This window comes from Rhinolophus ferrumequinum, chromosome 22, assembly GCF_004115265.2.
Source record: "Rhinolophus ferrumequinum isolate MPI-CBG mRhiFer1 chromosome 22, mRhiFer1_v1.p, whole genome shotgun sequence".
Classification (NCBI taxonomy): Eukaryota; Metazoa; Chordata; class Mammalia; order Chiroptera; family Rhinolophidae; genus Rhinolophus; species Rhinolophus ferrumequinum.
The window spans coordinates 42,982,170-43,001,429 of record NC_046305.1 but is presented as its reverse complement, the minus strand read 5'-3'; the positions used below and the strand labels follow the sequence as shown (position 1 = coordinate 43,001,429).

The 19,260-nt window shown below is 44.5% G+C and overlaps 1 protein-coding gene and 1 pseudogene across 3 annotated transcripts; one reads left to right on the top strand and one right to left on the bottom strand.

The window, feature by feature from the left end:
* The window catches only part of LOC117015140 (transmembrane domain-containing protein TMIGD3-like), a 59,797-nt pseudogene extending 53,185 nt beyond the window's left edge, over positions 1–6,612 (top strand).
* A 2,312-nt stretch (positions 6,613–8,924) lies between these two features.
* C22H1orf162 (chromosome 22 C1orf162 homolog) lies at positions 8,925–18,881 on the bottom strand. 3 transcript variants are annotated; one of them, XM_033091999.1, is made up of 8 exons: positions 17,255–18,881; positions 16,794–16,921; positions 16,242–16,381; positions 16,055–16,133; positions 15,237–15,306; positions 11,944–12,041; positions 11,602–11,651; positions 8,926–11,346 (listed from the first exon to the last, which is right to left on the bottom strand). In XM_033091999.1, exons 4-8 carry the CDS (start codon positions 16,089–16,091, stop codon positions 11,182–11,184), a joined length of 420 nt encoding a protein of 139 aa, XP_032947890.1. In that variant the 5' UTR covers positions 16,092–16,133; positions 16,242–16,381; positions 16,794–16,921; positions 17,255–18,881; the 3' UTR covers positions 8,926–11,181. The 3 variants fall into 3 exon arrangements, with proteins under 3 accessions (XP_032947891.1, XP_032947890.1, XP_032947889.1); XM_033092000.1 differs by having other exon boundaries at positions 8,925–11,346; positions 15,237–15,431; positions 16,055–16,381; positions 17,255–18,879; XM_033091998.1 differs by having other exon boundaries at positions 8,929–11,346; positions 16,055–16,381; positions 17,255–18,874.
* Positions 18,882–19,260: the final 379 nt, after the last annotated feature.

Sequence of the window (19,260 nt, the reverse complement as noted above, 5' to 3'; positions counted from 1 at the left end):
CCATTGTAACGACCACATTTTAACTTAATCACCTTTTTAAAAGGCCCTGTCTCCAAATACAGTCACGTTCTGAAGTACTGGGGGTTAGCACTTCAGCATGTGAATTTTAGGGGGATACCTCTCAGCCCACAACAATTGCCAACCCCAAACAAGCAAAAATCAGCCTCCAAGGCTTTAATTTTTTCCCCGGGAAGGCAGGAGCTGCAATGTGTTTAAAAGACTGATGGCGTATGAGCGCGCGTGTTTGGCAGAAGCCATGATTATGGACCACGAGGTTAAGGAAGGCTTCATGCTGGACGTGGTGTCTGCTGCCTGCAACTGCGATGGCCACTACAAGGACCCCCCCCAAATACTGGTGCCGAGACTATTTCTGGAGCTACTGCCACATGATCACCTTCACACCCAGCAGTAGGGACCGCGGGGCCCTGAGGGACTCCGGAAACCAGCTCATTGTCACTGTGTCCTGCCTGACCAAGGAGGACACGGGCTGGTACTGGTGTGGCATCCAGCGGGACTTGGCCCAGGATGACATGTAGTTCACCAAGCTGGTGGTGACTGACAACAGAGGAGCCCTCACCAGGGATTTCTGGTCTGTGAAAGGTGAGGGTCATGCCAGGGGTCTACTCGGGGGTAACCTACAGTGGGGACTGTTGGTTGGTGTCAGAGTCACTGAAGCCAGTGAGCACCAACTCAGGCTCCCCTGAGTTTCTCCGGGCTCTCCTTCCCTTCAAAGTAGGGTGGTTGCTGATGGAGTTGCGGGGGAAAGAGAGGGTCTGGGCCTCAGGGTGGGTGATCCTGGAACCTTCCTTCCCTCACAGCGACCTGGTTTGTGGAACTTGAAAGAGGCTCGTGGGGGCTGACAGTGTGAGAGCTTTGCGCTACTGGTCAGGAAAGGCGTTGAGGTTGTTAGGAAGCCTCTGTGCTCTGTGACCAGCCTGGCACATCTGGAATCTTGAACATTAGTTTCTTGAGAGGTGACCGAGGTGCCTGGATGAGCACCCTCAAAAATTGCGCACTGAATTTCATAATTGACAGGTCAAACTGGTCAGCATCCTCCTTTGAAAAGTGCTGCAGGGCGGTGTAGGAAGCTGGAGCCTGCGAGGAGGGAGGAGTCTGTCTAAGCCCCTCACTTGCACCTTTGGGCCAGAGCTCAGCAAAGGATCTCCAGATGCTCACAAAATTCTCCCGTCAACCACGGAAAACCTTTGTACACCAGAAAGACTTTCTCTTAGGCACAGAGCTTATGGAAAGCCCTAGGCTTTCTCTTTAATCTCCTGTGGTTTCTCATTGTTTCCATTTCTTTTTCTATCACAATCCAGAGTACAATGCCAGTAGGAAAACAAAGCAGGACCTAAGTGGAGCTGTGGGAAGCCCCAGGCTGGCGCTAGAGAGAGAGAGTCTTGCTCACCACTGACCAACTGGTAATTTGTCTAAGGAGGATCTTACTGAAGGTGTGACATCCTTCCCACCTGCAGTGTTTCTACTTTGTGTGGTTCTGCTTTTACTTAACTGTGTAGTTTTAGGGTCAGGACTAGAGCGATTCCACCTAAATGTGCTCCTTAGTTTAAACACATACACCCACTCCCCAGGGCTGTTTTGGAGGAGGCAATGTGGGTAGTCATGGTAGAACTTATCCCATTGGGTTTTGGTGGCTGTCAGAAGCATGAGGCGGCAATTATGTCACCTGTTGATCAGTTCCTTAAGGACAAGACTGGTCTCTAGAGCCTCTGGTGTCCCCTCCCACAGCCCTCAGCCTGGGACTCTCTAACCCAAGTGGGGCCACTTCTAGTCCCCAGCGGGCTTTTGAGCACTTCTGCAAAGGTGCCCCTTCCTCTAGGTGCATGGAGCCCAGTGGCAGGGTGCCTCGTTTAGCAAGCAGGGTGTGGGCTGGATTTTAGCTCTGACTTGTTCTCTCAGCCTTGTGCCCTGGGCAGGGCATGTTCGCACCCCTGTACTTTGTGCCTCTGCTTGACCCAGCAGTCACCCAGACCCCACATTCTCTGGAGCTTGAGAGAATGACAGGCAGAGACGCAAGTTGCAGAATGCTGGGCCTGGGAAGGGCCTTGCTTGACTCTCAACAAATCCTTTCCAATGCAGAACCATCACGCAACAAGAACAGAAGTTTTAGGTCTTCCAAAGTTGTGCCCAAGGCAGATCAGTCCAGGTGAGCAGAAACTGAGGAGACAAATCTGCCTGGGGGGAGGGACGCATCAACAACGGACCAGGCAGTTGACTTGCATGGACTACACCAACTACTTTTCAGCTGCGTGTTGTCTCCAGGGGAACTATGTGTCTTCAGTGTGCCTTCTTGGTTTCTTTCAAAAGGAGATATATATAGTTCAGGACTCTTGGTTGTGTCGACAAAAAAACATCCAGCCTAAGAGAAAACTTGTAAGAGTCAATGTGAACCAAACTGATGACAATTGCCAGGAAGCAAAATCTCAACGGATTGAGAAAATGCTCCGGAAAATGGCCATTTTGCCACTTATTTTGTACATTAGAATCAAAGGAGGAGGGTTACATGAAATCCACTAGTTGCAGGTTAAGGGGGTGAGAGAAAGCAAAGCGGGGAAGTCTCTGGGATTGATAAAAAGTAAATTGGAGAGACAGACACTTCTTTGACATTGGTGGACACAGGATAGTTAAGTTAGCATATTACAGCACATAGAGATGGTAATCAGGGGACAACAAGGAGGGATTCTGGAGTTTCCTGCTCTGGTGTGGGGGTTGTGCCCTGGGGGATCCAGAAAAGGGATTTCTCTGACCTTCCAAGGGCATGTTATTTTAGATACAAAAAGACAACAGACAGTCTCATTTAAGGTAAAGACTGACCTTTGTCAAGGAAGCTACAGGCCTAGGACATGACTACCCATCAGGACCTGATTTTAGTTAGCAATTTTTATATTCAGACCACCCTATGTGGTTAATTTCTGTCTCTGAATTTGTAGGGCCTGCCATGCTGGCCTCCCCTGAGTTTGTCAGGTTTAGTATGTGGCCCTTTTTTTGTCCACAGTTGCAAGCAGCAAAATTGCCCTGTCTGTATTTTAATTAAAAAGGAGAATTCGTCACAAGGAGAGAGCAGTGTCTCCGAAGTGCAAGGGCTGGGATGCAGCCGCCCTCGGAAACAGGAGCGTCAGCAGGACTGTCTTTCATCTGCTACTCTCCTGTGGGTCTGCTTCCCGCCTCTCTGTACTGCCCTTTTACGCTTCATTTTTGCTCTGGGAAAAGAGATTCATCTCCAGCTCCCGAGTTTATTTCTCCTCTGTTCAAGAGCCTAGTCAGTCTGAGGCTGGATTCCCCTACTCCTGGTCTCAGGTTAGTTCCAGAGGAAGGGGATCAGCCTAGCTGGGTCAGACACCCACCCCAGGTCCAATCAAGTGTAGGGGCCACTATAAGGGAATACAAACTGCCAGAAGCTACTGGAACTGAGTGGGGGCAGGGACAGGGCACTGGGGACAGATCCCAGGAAAGGGGATCTGAAAAGGGGAGCAGAAAGCCAAAAGATGGTTTCTCCCAAGGGATGTGAAACCTGTTTGTGGTTCCTTCCAGGATGGCCATTGTCATCAACTGCATGCGGATCACCAGGGTGGGGACCATTTCTATAATCAGTCACTTGTCCCAAAGGCGGAGACGTCAGAGAAACAGAAGGGGTAAGTCACAGTCGGGTGGTGGTGATTAGGGAAAATGGAAGGGGTCAAGGAGACGCCCCTTGTTGCCTGGACCCCTGGAGGCCAAGGCAGCCAGCCCGTGGAGCTGGCCTGCGGAGATTCTGCTTCACAGTCACAAAGGCAGCAGGAGACATCACAGGGAGAACACCGCAGCCTTCGAAAGTGGAGGTGTGCGTAGGCAAGGGAGGAGGCAGGCCCTGAGATGAACAACCGCACCACAGGTTCCAAGCCTGGAGAGCCACCTGCTTCCCCAGCTGACAAAGTGTGGGAGGCGGCCTTAGTCCTGATTGAAACATTTTGTTCACCTGAAGGGACCAGGCGCCAAAGCTGCTGTCCATGGAGCTTGCCGGCCCGTAACAGGCGTAGAACGGGCTCCTTGAGCAGGGTCAGGCATGGAAGAGGACAGGCCCGGGGCCTCAGCCCTCGTCTTGAGTTGCGGGAGGAGTGGCTTGTAAGCCCTGTGCCTTCTGCCCTCGGGGGATGACAGGTCAAGGCCCAGCAAGAAGCCAGAAAACCTGCCAAGTGTCTTCTGCGATTCCCACCCCTCTGGTAGGTCCCCTCTGTGACTCTGTCCTGAGCCCTGTGACCCCAGCGACCTGATCTTCAGAGCTCCCTGTTCCTACCCAGAGAACAGGAACTTCGTTCAGAAGCGGCTGTGCAGATCTGTCGACCTGTCCTTTGGGGTAGTGTCAGAGAAACCAGAATACTCACGGCCGCCAGGTGGGGATTCTGGGAGCCTCTCAACGGACACAGGGCGGAAAGAGCATCAAACACAAATGCCACTGTTTGGCCGATACGTTTTCAAACTTTTTTTTCTTATGCTCAGAAGCCCCAGGAATACCTTGGGCAATGGAGAGACTGTAAGGCGTAATTACAAAAACAGACTCTAATTCTTCTGGGTATGGAAATGTAAAAGAAACATTTCAGAGAATGAGACAAAACAAAGAAACTGGAGAGAGACACCTGTTAGTGAAACACAAAGGTCTTGAAGCAGCAGAATCTGAAATTCAAAGCTAAAGCTGTTAGTTCCTATACTTTGCCTGTGATAATTTGGCCCCATGGTCACAGCAGCAGCCCAAGAAATCAAGAGTGGCTCCCCCAGCATTCCTGCCTTTTGTCCTCTAAGAGCTTGGGGAACTGTGGAGGTGGGAGTACAGACCAAGCAACATCTTTCTCCGTTTTTTTTTTTTTTTTTTTGTCCAAGATAACTCCCTTTGGGACACAACTGTAGTGTATAGGTTTTTGCAAACACCATTGTCACTTCTTTAAGGCATGACCTTAGGCACCTTTTTATTTCTCTGGGCCTGTTTCCTTGTCTGTGTCTTTGAGGACCCCGGTCTCATGCTGCACAGGACTCTTTATTTAGAGACTCAATTCATCCTTCAATAAAACAAGGACTGTGCTAGTTGCTGAGGATACCAAGATGAGTAAAAGCAACAGCATGTGTCTTCATGGAGCTTATACTATAGAGCGGGAAGGAGACAAACTATCTCACTCACGCACACACACACACTCACACACAATGTAAAATTGTCAACTAGGGTAAGTACTGTAAAGGAGAGACACTTGGGTGCTGTGAAAGTTGAGGCAATGGACCCCAAACCGATTCCTTTTTAGCAAGGAGTCCTGTGTTTCCCCGAAAATAAGACCTAACTGGAAAATAAGCCCTAGCATGATTTTTCAGGATGACATCCCCTGAACATAAGCCCTAATGCGTCTTTTGGAGCAAAAGTTAATATAAGACCCGGTCTTATTTTCGGGGAAACATGGTAGTACGACCTATTCTAGCCATGGACTGCTTCCTCATACTCAGTCAATTGAAGCATGGCAGTCTGAATCAGGGTCCCTTCTGGCTTTGACAGTCTTGGGTTCTGAAAGAGTCCAGGAGCATCCATATCAGCAAAGCCTGCTAAGAGGTGAATGCAAGCCCCGTGTACCACGCTTTCCTATTGACTGACCAATGAACTTCAAAGTAATGACATCTGATTTCAGCCCTGAAAACGGACTTTGGTGTTTAGTCCCCGTAAAGCCCTCATAAGAGAGCTGGCAACTTTTGCTGAAGAGACACTCAGCAGAGGTAGGCAATAGATCGCAACTTCATTTCTCCCTTCTGTTTCCAACAAAGTAGAGAGCTCTTTGAAGCCCCTCTCACGTGTCCTGACTCTAGAGGAAACTGAACAGATGTGACTGAAGATTTCTTTTATTCAGTGCACAAATAAAGTGATGTTACAATAGACTCACCATGACAACCGTCCCATGTCTTAGGGACTGATTCTGATCTCTGTGGTGGTGTGAAGGGCTCTTTAACCACACCAGCAGTCATTTGTCGCTAGGTAAGAACAGAGATAGCCAGAGGAGCTCTGCAAGGACAGCCTGAGCAAGGCGCGGTCAGATAACATCTCCAGATCCTAATTCTCATGCTGAGAGCTGGCTGGACGTGAAGAAGCGGGGCAGAATCTTGGTGGGGGGGGGGAGGGGCCAGGAAATCCCTTGTATTTTATTTGTGAGCCAATAAATGCGTAACTAGTGTTGAATGAAATCCTAAGTATGACTAACTTCTCCCTGGATATCATTGGAGAAGTATTTCTGGAAAAGTATCTTTCAAAGTATAATAATATTTCCAATTTATTCCTGCGTTGGTATTACATGAAGGAGAGAAAGGCTAAATCCGTGGTTCTCAGGTTCTCTTAGTGAAAAGACCTATATGGGAAACTGCCACCAGACCGCATGGATGCTGCTTTTGATCAATGAGAAACCAAAGTGGGATAACTTAAGTGAAATACCTTTCTTTCAAATCAGGGAACACAAATCAAGACCAAGGTCTCAGCAGCCGTGGGTGCAAGTGAGATCGTACTGTAATTAATGCCAGAATTACCTACCAAAAGCTCTTAGCTGCCACCTGCATCTCTGCACCCTCTCTCCCCATCTAGTGTGTCTCCTGCTATTTCAGGGGGTTTCCAGGGGCTCTCCATCACTGACTCTGCTGCCCTCATAAGAAAGCCTGCTCTTATGGTGTCTTCTAATAGGGTGCTGGCCGGTCTCAGTGCTCAGGATGCCCAAGTGGCCCTCTTGTCTGAGCAGGCCTGGGACAGGGAGATGGGCTCTTGGCACAGTTGTGTACATGCCCTGCATAGTTAGTCTCAAGGTCTAACAAAGTCTTTCACGAACACAGTTCCTTCAGCTTCTACCCTAAAGAACCCCACTCTCTCTAGGTAGGGAACTCAAAGCTAGTCACCGGCCTGATGGGAAGAGGAAGGAGTGTGGATACCATCCCATTCCTGCCATCTTCTGTGTTTCCACACAGCCCGGCCCTCTCCCTCCCAGACTCGCAGACAAACAGCATCAAAAGTGCTGTCTTTTCCCTCAGCCACAAAACAACCCCAATCCCTGCCCTGTGGCCATGTAGTGAATTTACATAAAGGAGCCAGTAGCCACTGGTTCTGCAAACAGCAATCCCAACTGGGCTTGGTTAGGACATCCAACGGTACAAGGCAAGAGAGCAGACCTCCATCTTCCATGACAGACGAAGCCATCTATCAATGTATCAGAAGATTTACACGTACGAGCACCTATCTGGAAAACTACTTCCCCTGAGAACCCTACAAGTTTGTTCTACTTCCATGATCCCCGGTTTAAGAGACTTGTTTCTTCCCTTATCTAGCAAAGAACTTTTCAATCTATAGGCAATTATTTACTCACTGATTTCATTCTCCAGCAAGGCTAGTTGCTCACATTTTCATAATAGGAAGACAAAAGAAAAAGACAAAAAACACAAGTCTTTGTAAACACAGGGCTATGCTGTTAGAAAAGGGAAGCTTCAAGAAAACAGGGAGGAACACCCTAATATTTTGTGTACAAATGGATGGCCGTAGGACAATACTTACTCCTCTCATAGCTGCTTATAAGGCACAGATTGAACTGGAAAGCTGATGTGGCTTCTAGATTCAGGGTTGGTAGAATTGTTTGATGTCACCCCAGAGTTTGGGAACAGTCGAAAGCGAGAGGCCTCCCTTGGGGTTGCTTCCTACAACCAGCTACAAGAGGAGCATTCGTGGTGCTCTGCTGCCCCCATGGGGCTGGCTGCTCTCTTCACAAGACTATTTCCCTAACCTGTCTCTCCTAGACCTGTCTGTCCGCTGCCACCGAGGGCCCACTCCTTTCTCAAACCCCCCTTCCACTCTTTTCTCAAAATCCAGCTGTCAGGAGCAACTGCTGTCACTCACAATGGGCGTGCTCCCTCTCCATCAGGTCACCTGACTTTACCTTTCTGGTTTGTCGGCCAGGATACACGCTCCGGGGCAGCTGGGTGTGAGCTCAAGATTCAAGGAATCTGAAGTCAAAGGACTCAATTTAAATTTTGTTCTGCCACGCACTAGCTGGGCGACATTAGGTAAATTATTTCATATCTTTAAACTTCAATTTCCTTATCTTGATTTTTAAAAATGTTATTTAATGTATTTCTAAGAGAGATTTATGGAGGATGCTCCCCAACCCCCACACCCCCGCTTCCTTCCCTTGGACACTCCTCAGTGACGCTCCATCCGAGGTGGAGTGAGCTGTGTGAAGTGTGAGGCTGGGGGGTGGGAAACAGGCATACCACTCTGCCCTTCCTCTTCCTTTCTGAATCTTTTGGGTGCGACTGTCAAAGAGCACGTGATGTCTTCTGCAACTCCTGGAGACAGCTGAGCACTGGTTTGATGGCAAGGGGAGGAGACTTGCCTTGGTGCAGCTCTAGCCGTCATGGGGTTCATTGATCTGAAGCCCGCTTGTCTGTAGGTCCAAGATATACTATACTCTCCAGTGTGGACTATGTTTGTAATAAAGATGGTACTTTGTTCTCTGTCTGCTGAGTCCTTTTTCTTATTTCTCAATTGGTTCAGAATTCAGGGGGTAATGGGAGCATTAGGTATTGGGCCTCCTGAAGCTGCTCAACAGGTAAGTGAAGAACTTCAAAAGTTACAAAAAAGCTTTTAAGGGAAAGCCTACCTCCTTCCATCCCACCTCTCAGTCCCTCAGTTGTTAAGTGATAGGGGCAATCACTATGACCAGTTAATGGTGTTTTCTTCTGCAGACATGTTAAATATATGGAAATACAGGTATGTGCGCGTGCGTGCGCGCGCACACACACACACACACACATTTTCTACATGAATAAAGCAGATGCAGAATTCTCTTTATCAGCTTGTACTTTTTATTTAACAATATCTCTTGGAGATCTTTTTTTCTTAGAACATAAAAGCTGCCTCCTTTTTAATGGCTACATTGCACTCCATCAGCCGTGCCTTCTCAATAGACAATGAGGGTTTCCCCGATCTTTCACTGTTTCAGAGAGTTGAGCATAATGGATAAATGTGTAAACTCTGGGCCAGCCTACCTGGCCTGAGTCCTGGTGCCATGACTTACTAGCAGTGTGAACTCTGGCAAGTTACTTAACCTCTCTGTGCCTCCATGATCAAAAATTAAATGTTTGCCTTGCCGTTTCTTAGGTCATTAAAAAAACAGTTATTTCTGGTGATAAGTTTTATTACGGGCAAGGCCCCCAATTTAAATTAAGAGAGGTAAAAGTTTCTGTTGACACAGGGTCTGGATTGCCTTCAGTTCAAAATAATCCACATGCCAAAGTGGCACATCTTGGCGGGGGGGGGTTGCCTGTTATGAACCCCACTCATAGGTGACCATCCACATGCTTAAGCAGGATAAATTCTTACAAAGAGAATTTAAAACGTTAGCTATTGCCAAATCGCCTTCCACGGTAGTTGTGCCAACTTACTCTCTCCTACCAGTAGTTATATGTGTGTCTTGGTTCCCCACAATTTTGCCCAGTTTATTAGCAAACCTTATGAAGTTTGCTAATCTTATTGATGGAAAGCATTATCTCATTATAGTTCTAATCACTATGTCTCTCATGATGAAATAATTAGTTGAGTATCTCTTCATATGTGTAAAAGCCATTTTGATTTTCTTTTCTGTGAATTTCCCAACCTTACTCTTTGTACTTTTTAAAAATTGTGTTCTTGATTGTTCTATTGAGTTGTTGAGGAGCTCTTAATATACTAAAAAAAATCAGCCCTTTGTCTATGAGATGCTTTGCAAATATTTCCCAAGCTTGTCATTTGTCTTTTGAATGGTATTTCTTAAGTCAAGTCAGTCAATTTTTCTGGTTTCTGGGCTTTGTGTCATGCATTCAAAAGCATGCTCCATGCTGAGATTATTTTTTAAACTCTCCTATTTTTTCTTCTAGTACTTTCATGATTTTTTAGAGTTAAATTTTTGATATATCTGGAATTTATTTTGATACAAAGAGTGAGATATGGATCCAATTTTATTTTCATCTACATGGCTACGTCTCAACACCATTTATTGAATAAACCATTTACCGCCCCCAAGTAATCTGATATGCCGTCTTCCTCATACTCTAAATTTCCTTATGTATTGTGGTCTATTTCTGGTCTTTTTATTCTATTCCACTGATTTTCTTATTCATGAACTATTAACATATTGTTTTAACTAGTGATGCTTAATAAAACAGTACTTTTAGTTAACGTTAGGGCTAGCCTTCCCATTTTACTTTTATTAATTTGCTCATTTTTATGAATTTTCCTGGATTTTCTTTTTTTGCTTGTTGTTAACATAGGAACTTTAGCATAATCTTGCTGAGTGAAAAATAATCTTGTTGGTATTTTTTACTGGGGTCATGTATGGAATTCTACATTGGGATTTGGGGGTGGGGAGAGATTGCTTAGATTACTTGTTAGTTTCCATATAATGTTACGCACGTCACGCTATTGCAAGGAGGTGGGCACCCACATCTGGTGAACGCTTTCCACCACAGGGACCTTGTATTTGTGTAAAACTTTGAGATATGCAGAAGGCTTCGGTATATGTTATCTCATTTATTCTCACAATAAGAGGTAAGCGTTCTTAGTTCTATTTTCAAGATGAAGCAATTGAAGTTTTAAAAGTTTAGTGAACTTGCCCAAATGAATGTAGCTGGTTAGTGGCAGCGGTTGAGACCTGCGCCTGCATCGATCCTGAACTTGAGTACCATCACCTCCGTTAGTCTTTTCTGGCTGTGGATGAGCTCTGGAACTTTGGCCCTGATATCAGGAGGTGACAGGGACAGACAAATGATGAAGGAGCCAAGATTACAGAGGGTTTGCTTTTATTTGTAATTCTTGCTAGATTGTGCATTTGGTTGACTCCGTCCAAGTTGATGAACGCCACTGAGTGAACAGTCTTGATGCACTGAGCTTGCACCACACACTTTGGAAGGGAACAAAGAGGTGCAGTCTCGGCCCTCATGGGGCTAACGGGCTGTTGGTCCAAGTGGGAGGGCCAGCAATCTTTTCCTGGGCCAGGAAAAAGACTGGTCCTTGGTCTTCAAAACTGCTGGCTAACATTGTCAGATCACACCCAAACAACTTCATTTGCAGTTTCACACAGGTTGTGGTCCAAAATATGTAAAAAGGGAAAGTGATGTGTGAAGATAGAGCTGAGATGAGAGGAACTGGATTCAAGCCTTACTGGAAACACAGGGTGAGTCTGTCACTTTAATTTGAGCATAGACAATGGAGTCAGTGTCTGCAGAATGCTTTGCAGTCAAATGATTTCTCTTTTCATTTGAGATTTTGGAAGTCATGCTCGCCGAGGTAAGTGCCTCATCTGGGATGGATGGAAACTAAACAGGAAAGAAGGAGGAATGAGCCAGTTCAATTCGAAGGAATGTGTCTCTTTAGGAGCAAGTGCCTCTTCAGAAGCAACTTGAAAGCTTTGGTCAGAGAAGACCGAAAGAGATCAGAAGAACTCTTCAAAGACTCATTTGCCAATGTGTCCCGAAAGCAATACCACTATTCTAGCAGATAGGGCATAGCATAGAGGGAAATTCCAATGGCAGCAGGCCTCCAGAGCTGCAGAAACAACGTGGTCATCTTACCTTAGACAGAGGATCTGAGGGAAGATCCAGGGCTCGGGGACTGGTGTGACCTGCCACAAGTGTCAGGAAGAAAGGGGACAAGTCTCACCAATGGGGTCTGGAAGAATCAGAAGACTCTCCCCTCAATCTTGGGCGAAGGGGTGGGGTGTGAATAGGTGTTGCAGGTGGGAAAGGTGGAGGGTCGGAGGGCAGGGAGGGAAGTAAAGGGATTCAAATCCTCAGCTGCAGAAAGGGTGGACTGAGCGGGTTTTATCCCCTCCTTCCCGTTATTCACTCAAGGCTAATTCTGTTCTCAAGAGAACAGAGAAAGAAGAGCTGCTCCATTTATTGGAGGCCACTTACGTTTTCTGTAGCTCCTTATGATAAGGAAGATAAGACTCAGCAGCAGCAGTGTCAGTAGAATCCCAGCAACAAAGGCTAAGACCAAATGGCGTTCTTTGCTATTGTGGCAAAGAAAGGGAGCAGATGATGTGCTGGGCTTTTTGAAGGCCTTTCCTAAAGACCGGAGTATAACGTTGTCCACCTATGGGTTAAACCTCTGAAATAGCTTTCACATTGGTTGTTAACTTTCATTCTCACCCACTTGTTTTCAATGTTTTGCTTTTGAGTTCCAGATCCATTGGAGGCCTCAATGAAAGCTGTGGGCTCTCTTCCCCCTCAAGAAATGTTCATAGTTCTCAAACTATTCAAAAAAACTGAAGAGGAGGGAAGGCTCCCAAACTCATTTTACAAGGCCACAATCACCCAGATACCAAAACTAGACAAAGGTGCTACAAAAAAAAAGAAAGAAAGAAAAAGAAGAAGAAGAAAATTATAAGCCAATATCCTTGATGAACATAGATGCAAAAATCCTCAACAATATATTAGCAAACTAAATTCAGCAATACATTAAAAACATCATACACCATGATCAAGTGGGATTCCTGGGATGCAAGGCTGGTTCAATATCCAAAAATCAATTAATGTGATACACCACATACACAAAATGAAGGATAAAAATCAAATGATTGTATCAATAGATGTAGAAAAAGCATTTGACAAAACCCAACATCCATTTATGATAGAAACTCTTAGCAAAGTGGGGATAGAGAGATCATACCTCAACATAATAAAGGCCATATATGATGAACCCACAACTAAAGTCATAATGGTGAAAAGATGAAATTTTTTAAAGATCAGAAACAAGATAAGATGTGCACTTTCAACACTGTTATTCAACATAGTATTGGAAGTCCTAGCCACAGCAATTATACAAGAAAAAAACATGAAAGGCATCTGAATTGGAAAGGAAAAAGTAAAACTGTCATTATTTGCAGATGACATGATACTATATATACAGAACCCTAAAGAATCCACCAAAAAAGTATTAGAACAAATGAACCCAGAAAGTAGCAGGATACAAAATTAATATTCAAAACTTGGTTGCATTTTTATACATCAAAAACAAATCAGATTCAACAAATCATCAGAAAGAGAAATTAAGAAAACAATCCCATTTACAATTGCATCTAAAAAGAATGAAATACCTAGGAATAAATTGAACCAAAAAGGCAAAAGACCTGTACTCTGAAAACTAAGACATTTAAGAAATGAACTAAAGAAGATACAAACAAATGGAAGCATATACCATGCTCATGGATAGGGAGAATTAACATCGTTAAAATGTCCATACAACCCAAAGCAATCTATAGATTCAATGCAATCCCTATCAAAATATCAATGGCATTTTTCACAGAACTAGAACAAATAATTCCAAAATTTATGTAGAACCATAAAAGACTCTGAATAGCCCAAGCAATCTTCAAAAAGAAGAACAAAATTGGAGGTATCATGTTACCTGATATGAAACTATAGTACAAGGCTATATTAATCAAAACAGCATGGTAGTGTCACAAAACAGATACATAGATCAATAGAACAGACTAAGAGACCCCAGAAAAAAACCCATGCCTATATGGTCACTTGATCTTCGACAAAGTAGGCAAGACTATACAATGGGGTAAAGACAGTACAGTTTCTTCAATAAACAGTGTTGGGAAAGCAGAACAGACACATGCAAAAGAATGAAACTGAGTCACTTTCTTACACCATATATAAGAATAATGGATTAAAAGAATGGGTTAAAAATTTAAATATGTTAATAAGACCTGAAACCATAAAACACCTAGAAGAAAACACAGGCAGTGAAGTCTTCCACATGATTCATAGTAATAATTTTTTGGGCTATGTCTCCTTGGGCAAAGGAAACAATAGAAAAAATAAACAAATGGTACTACATCAAACTAAAGACTTTTTGCACAGCGAAGGAAACCATCAACAAAACAAAAAAACAGCCTACTGAATGAGAGAAGATATCTACCAATGATACATCTGATAAGGGGTTAATATCCAAAACACATAAGGAACTCATATAATTTAACACCAAAAAAACCCAATCTAATTAAAAAATGGCCAGAGAACCTGAATAGACATTTCTCCAAAGAGGACATACAGATGGCCAATAGACATATGAAAAAATGCTCAACATCACTAATCATCAAAAAACTGTAAATAAAAACCATATCGAGATACCACCTCATTCCTGTAGAATGGCTATCATCAATAAATGAACAAACAAGAAGTGTTGGTGAGGATGTGGAGAAAAGGGGACCCTCATACACTGTTGGTGGGATTGCAAATTGGAGTAGCCACTATGGAAAACAGTATGGAAGTTCCTCAAAACATTAAAAATGTAACTACCATATGACCTAACAATCCCACTTCTGTGCATTTATCCAAAGAAATCCAAAACACTAATTCAAAAAATATGCATCCCTATGTTCATGGTAGCATTATTTACAATAGCCAAGATATGGAAGCAACCTAAGTGTCCATCGATAAACGACTGGATAAGGAAGAGGCGGTACAGATACACAATGGAATATTACTCAGCCATAAAAAAGAATGGAATCTTACCATTTGAAACAACATGGATGAACCTAGAGGGTATTATGCCAAGTGATATTAGTCAGACAGAGAAAAACAGATACCATATGATCTCACTTATATGTGGAATCTATTTAAAAAAACCAAACAAACAAAAAAAAAAACAGAAACAAACTCATAGGTGCTGAGAACAAACTGATGGCTGCCAGATGGGAGGAGGGTTAGGGGACTGGGTGGACAAGGTGAAGGGATTAAGAAGTACAAATTGCCAGTTACAAAAACAGGCATGGGGATGTAAAGTACAGCTTAGGGAATATAGTCAAGAATATTGTAATAACTTCATGGTGTCAGATGGGTACTACATTTACCGGGGTGATCACTGAGTAAGTAATATAAATGACTAGTCACCATGTCGCACATCTGAAACTAATATAATATGGTATGTCAACTATAATTGAAAAAATAATGTTCACAGTTGCCCCATACTGCAAATTTTATCTATAAACTTAGGGGATTCATGCATCTCTTGAGGCTTGGGGGTTCCCCAGGTTAAGAGAAACACTATGAAGATAAAACACCGATTTAGTTATTCCACTGTTTTCTGGCCTCTTCCCCAGACTTCCCTCTCCAAGTCCGCAAGGCAAAACTGTCAACACAAAATCAAATGCCACGTGGAACAAGATAAGATGGGTGGGAGAACGCTTACTCACATGGGATAGTTGGAAAAGCAGGATGCAGAGGGAACTGTTGGGGCTGGTGTGGTTTGCATGCTTTGTACGTCTATGAGAGAACATGAAGGCGGTTAGTGTATCGGCCACTTCTCAAGAATCTTTACAGCTGAAGTGTCCCCAGGTGCCCCACTCTCTCCAAGCACCCAGTGGTGATTGATGATGGGGGCTGCAACTCTGCAAACGGACAGAACGTTGTTCCTTAGATCGTGGATCCTTTAACATGAAAATTAGAACTGAAACTTAACAAACCACCAGTGACACAAATGAAAGAAGAGCCTAGTGTTTCTGTAGCCCCGTATGTCCCTTTGACAAACAAAGACATCTCCTGTCTCTCCCTCAAAGATTTTAACAGGACCTCGAGGGAGAGACGCTCCCTTGGATTTAAGCTGAGAATCTCAGAACTAGTGTTTCCCAAGGGCCTTGGGAATCTGACCTTGGAAACTGCTGCCTTTTTTTTTTTTGGTTTGTTCATTTGTTTGCCAAAGGCAACCACGGTTTTTCCCAATGCCCACACCACAGATGGTTGGGGGTAGCAAGGGAAGTGAACTAGATCCCCATAAATTACCAAGCTGGTCTAATACCAAGCATGGAGCCACCTTTATTCAAGTGTGGAGGGTCAGACAGTTCTCTCTGGTCTCCATTTTCCACTCTTCTTGGCATTAGATTCTGCATCATGGTAAAATCTGATTCTTCCAACTTTGGAAATGTGGTCCCATGACAACCCCAGCAGTTTCCAGTTATTCCAGTTCATTTTAACTCAGCAGCAAGTCAGGTGATGGTTTCTGCCCTGAACTTACCCGTGCTGGATTTAGGTGTGGATTTTTTTGCTCCCATGCTGTCTTCTTTTCAGAATACAGAAGTTACTTCTCAGAAAGCCTGGAAAGGAGAGGCAGTGAAGGGGCCAACTGTAATCTCGATGTAGGAGCAGTAACAGTGAGAGGCGAGTAACGGGTGGGTGCTGTAGTGATGTCAGCGGTGACAGACTTTCCGTGGTGTGGTCACTGCAGCTCAGCAGCCAGTCCTCGGCTGTGCAGATCCAGAAATTTGATCTTATCAGGGCACCACGAAGTGACTGAGTGCTCCAGAACTAACTCCCACCAACTCACAGGAGACTGATGTATAAACTGGAATGACATAAGGAAGTGTTGGTGTAACGAGTAGCATTCTAGCTATCAGAACATATAAGAAGCCAGTTAAAAACGTAGTTTTGCTTCGTGAGCATTGAAGTAAGGATGGGAGAAGATGAATGGATGTTTGTAATACCGAGCGCTGCCTCGGTCCGATGCATCTGCCTGACTCTCCCCTGGCGGTCCTGAGGAAACTCTGACAAACTTGCCATTGGAGAATCTTCCTCTAGTCTCCATCAGACTCTTCTATTCTGTTCACTTATTGTCTTATTGTCCTTCTCTAGGCTATGGTCCTATTTGTTATGGTAAGCTTTCAATATTTTCTCTCTTTTACATATTCATTTGTACCAAAAAACATAAAGTATTGAAAAGCAGAAAAATAAAACCACCTAAACTCCCACTGCCTTACCCCTGGGGAAGTGAAGGAGGAGAGCTTTTCTGTAAAATCTTAACCTTCACATCAGCGGCTCGGAACTTACAACCGTGCCAAAGAAATGTCACCACAGCCACCTCGAAAGAACGTTGGGCCACTCCACCCTGAAAGACAAAACCATCACACAATGCCACAGGGAAACAGCTACTTACAGATCCCGGCTGAGAAAAGCAGGAAACACATTTCCTTTTTTAAAAAAACCCACGTATTTGACAGAAGCATAAATTAAAATAGAAAACAGTGCTATATATTTTTTCACATTTTCTCCAGCAACGGAGACTCTTCCAGGATTGCCATGAAATCCACCAACTAAATGCAAACTTTCAAACACGACCAAATAAAGAAAAAAAAAAAGACATCATAACAATTGGATGACATTTTTCTTTTGGTGAACGATTATTTCGTCTAGCTTAAAAGTATGGGGTAAATGCATTTACCTTTTAAGAGAAAGTCTGGTCAGAAGATGCCACGATCTGCAACTAAAGTTTTCACTTGCTTCCGCTGCTACTCCTACTTTTCAGAAATGACGAAATGATTACTGCTACCATCAAGCTATGTCGCAAATCTTAACTAAACTTGAGGGCAGACTTCCTCTTTGCGGCCATTACTTACTGTATTTTTAATCCCATAAACTGAGAGCTTCCTTTTTTATCTTTTGACACATGAACACCAGGGCACAAGGGGATAAGACAAGTTTATTTCTAATAAAGTATATGTGAAGTATTTAACCACCACGCCAGATACTGTGGGGGGCACAACAGCAGTATGACATTATCATTGTCACTGAGCATTTTATTGTGTCATTTATTCCAACCATGGAGACGAGGTTGCTAAAGAAAACCAAAGAAGTGTTAAGAGGTACGTGCCTGTTGTGCAGACTTTCGGTGTGTTAAGAGCACGGAGAGCCCCTCAAAAAGAAGGCGAATCATGTAAAAACATTTATTCATAACACAATATTCATCACCATTCTTATGAAATAAGCACGATAGGCCATACAGTGGGCTAGGTGCTGTGGGTATTTCAGAGAGCGAGTCAGGAACCTTCCTCATGGAGCCTACTGTCTAATTGAGAAAAGACACGATAAACAAGTGAACAACAGATTAATCACAGGTCCCGTTACAGGCCAGAGGAAAGAAGCAGAATGCCGTTTCCGAGAGAGAGTATCCGGTGGAAGAATGTCTTTAGATAAAATGGGTGACCGAGGAAGGCTCGTCCAAGGAGCAGACAGGTACACTGAGAACCACAGGACGGGGCAGAGCGGGCCAGGCCGAGAGCCTCGGGAAGACCGACTCTGGCAGAGGGCAGAGCAACTCACAGGCCTTGAGGAAGCCAAGAGCCAGCAGAGCTGGCGAGATGAGGCGAGGCTGTGCAAATAGACCTGTGACTGGGGCCTGGGCCTGGCGCTTGGGGGGTCTGGATGGAGGGAGAGAGAGTGACAGGGACGAGAGCCTCCGGCCCAGCACTGGCTGCTGGGATTCAAGGGATGTATTTCTGAGATATCAGCATGTTTGTAGAATGGGAGTGGGAAGTAGAAAATAGCTACATGGATGGATTTTAGCCAGATTGTGGAGGTCTTTAAATCCAAGCAAAAATATATTTTAAGTATTAATAAGGAACCGCTAAAGGTTTTTGAATTGGGGTTTGACAAACATGGCCTTTAAGGAAGATTCTACCATATCATATAAGATAAATTGTGGGTAGAGAAAGAGACAAGAAAATAAGCTAGGAGAGGGGGGCAATATTTCAGGTATTGAATAAGCACATGAGCAGTGGGACTGGTCAGGAACCGACAGGAAACCTGTCACAAGATTGGACGTTATTAGACTTGGGACCTAGATACAGAGAATGGCACAGCCGGAGGAGTCAATGATTACGTCAAGTTTTTGAACCTCGGTGGCTGACAGAATTCATTTTTTTCATTCATTCCAAAATCATTTAGTTAACATTTACTATGTGCCCTGTACGCGTCTAAGTTCTGAGGATGCGTGTGACGGCCTTTTCCTTCTTTCAAAGTGGTCAAGGAGGCTGTTACCACACAAAGAAACGGTAAATGGCAGCAATTAGGTGAACTATGAAGGAGCAGGAACCCTCCCCCCGCCCCAGCCTATGACACAGGGAACCAAGAAAGGCTTCCTAGAGGAAAACAAGCCAAAATTTGATGTGTGAGTCGGACCAGTAGACCTAGAACACAGGGGTGGGTGGGGTGGGGAAACGATCAGAGGTAACAGGACCTTAAAATTCAAAAGACTGTGCCAGGTAGGAAGTGCAAACAAACAAACCAGCGAAAAGTGCAGTGTGGCAATAGCTGAAAGAGCAAGGAAGTGGGTGAGAGTGACACTGGCGTGTTGCGGGGCTATGGATGGAGCACGGTGGGGATGAAGCTGAAGAAGCAGGAAGGGGCTAGTTCCCCCTGAGCTTTTGTCTCTATTATAAGTGGGTTTAT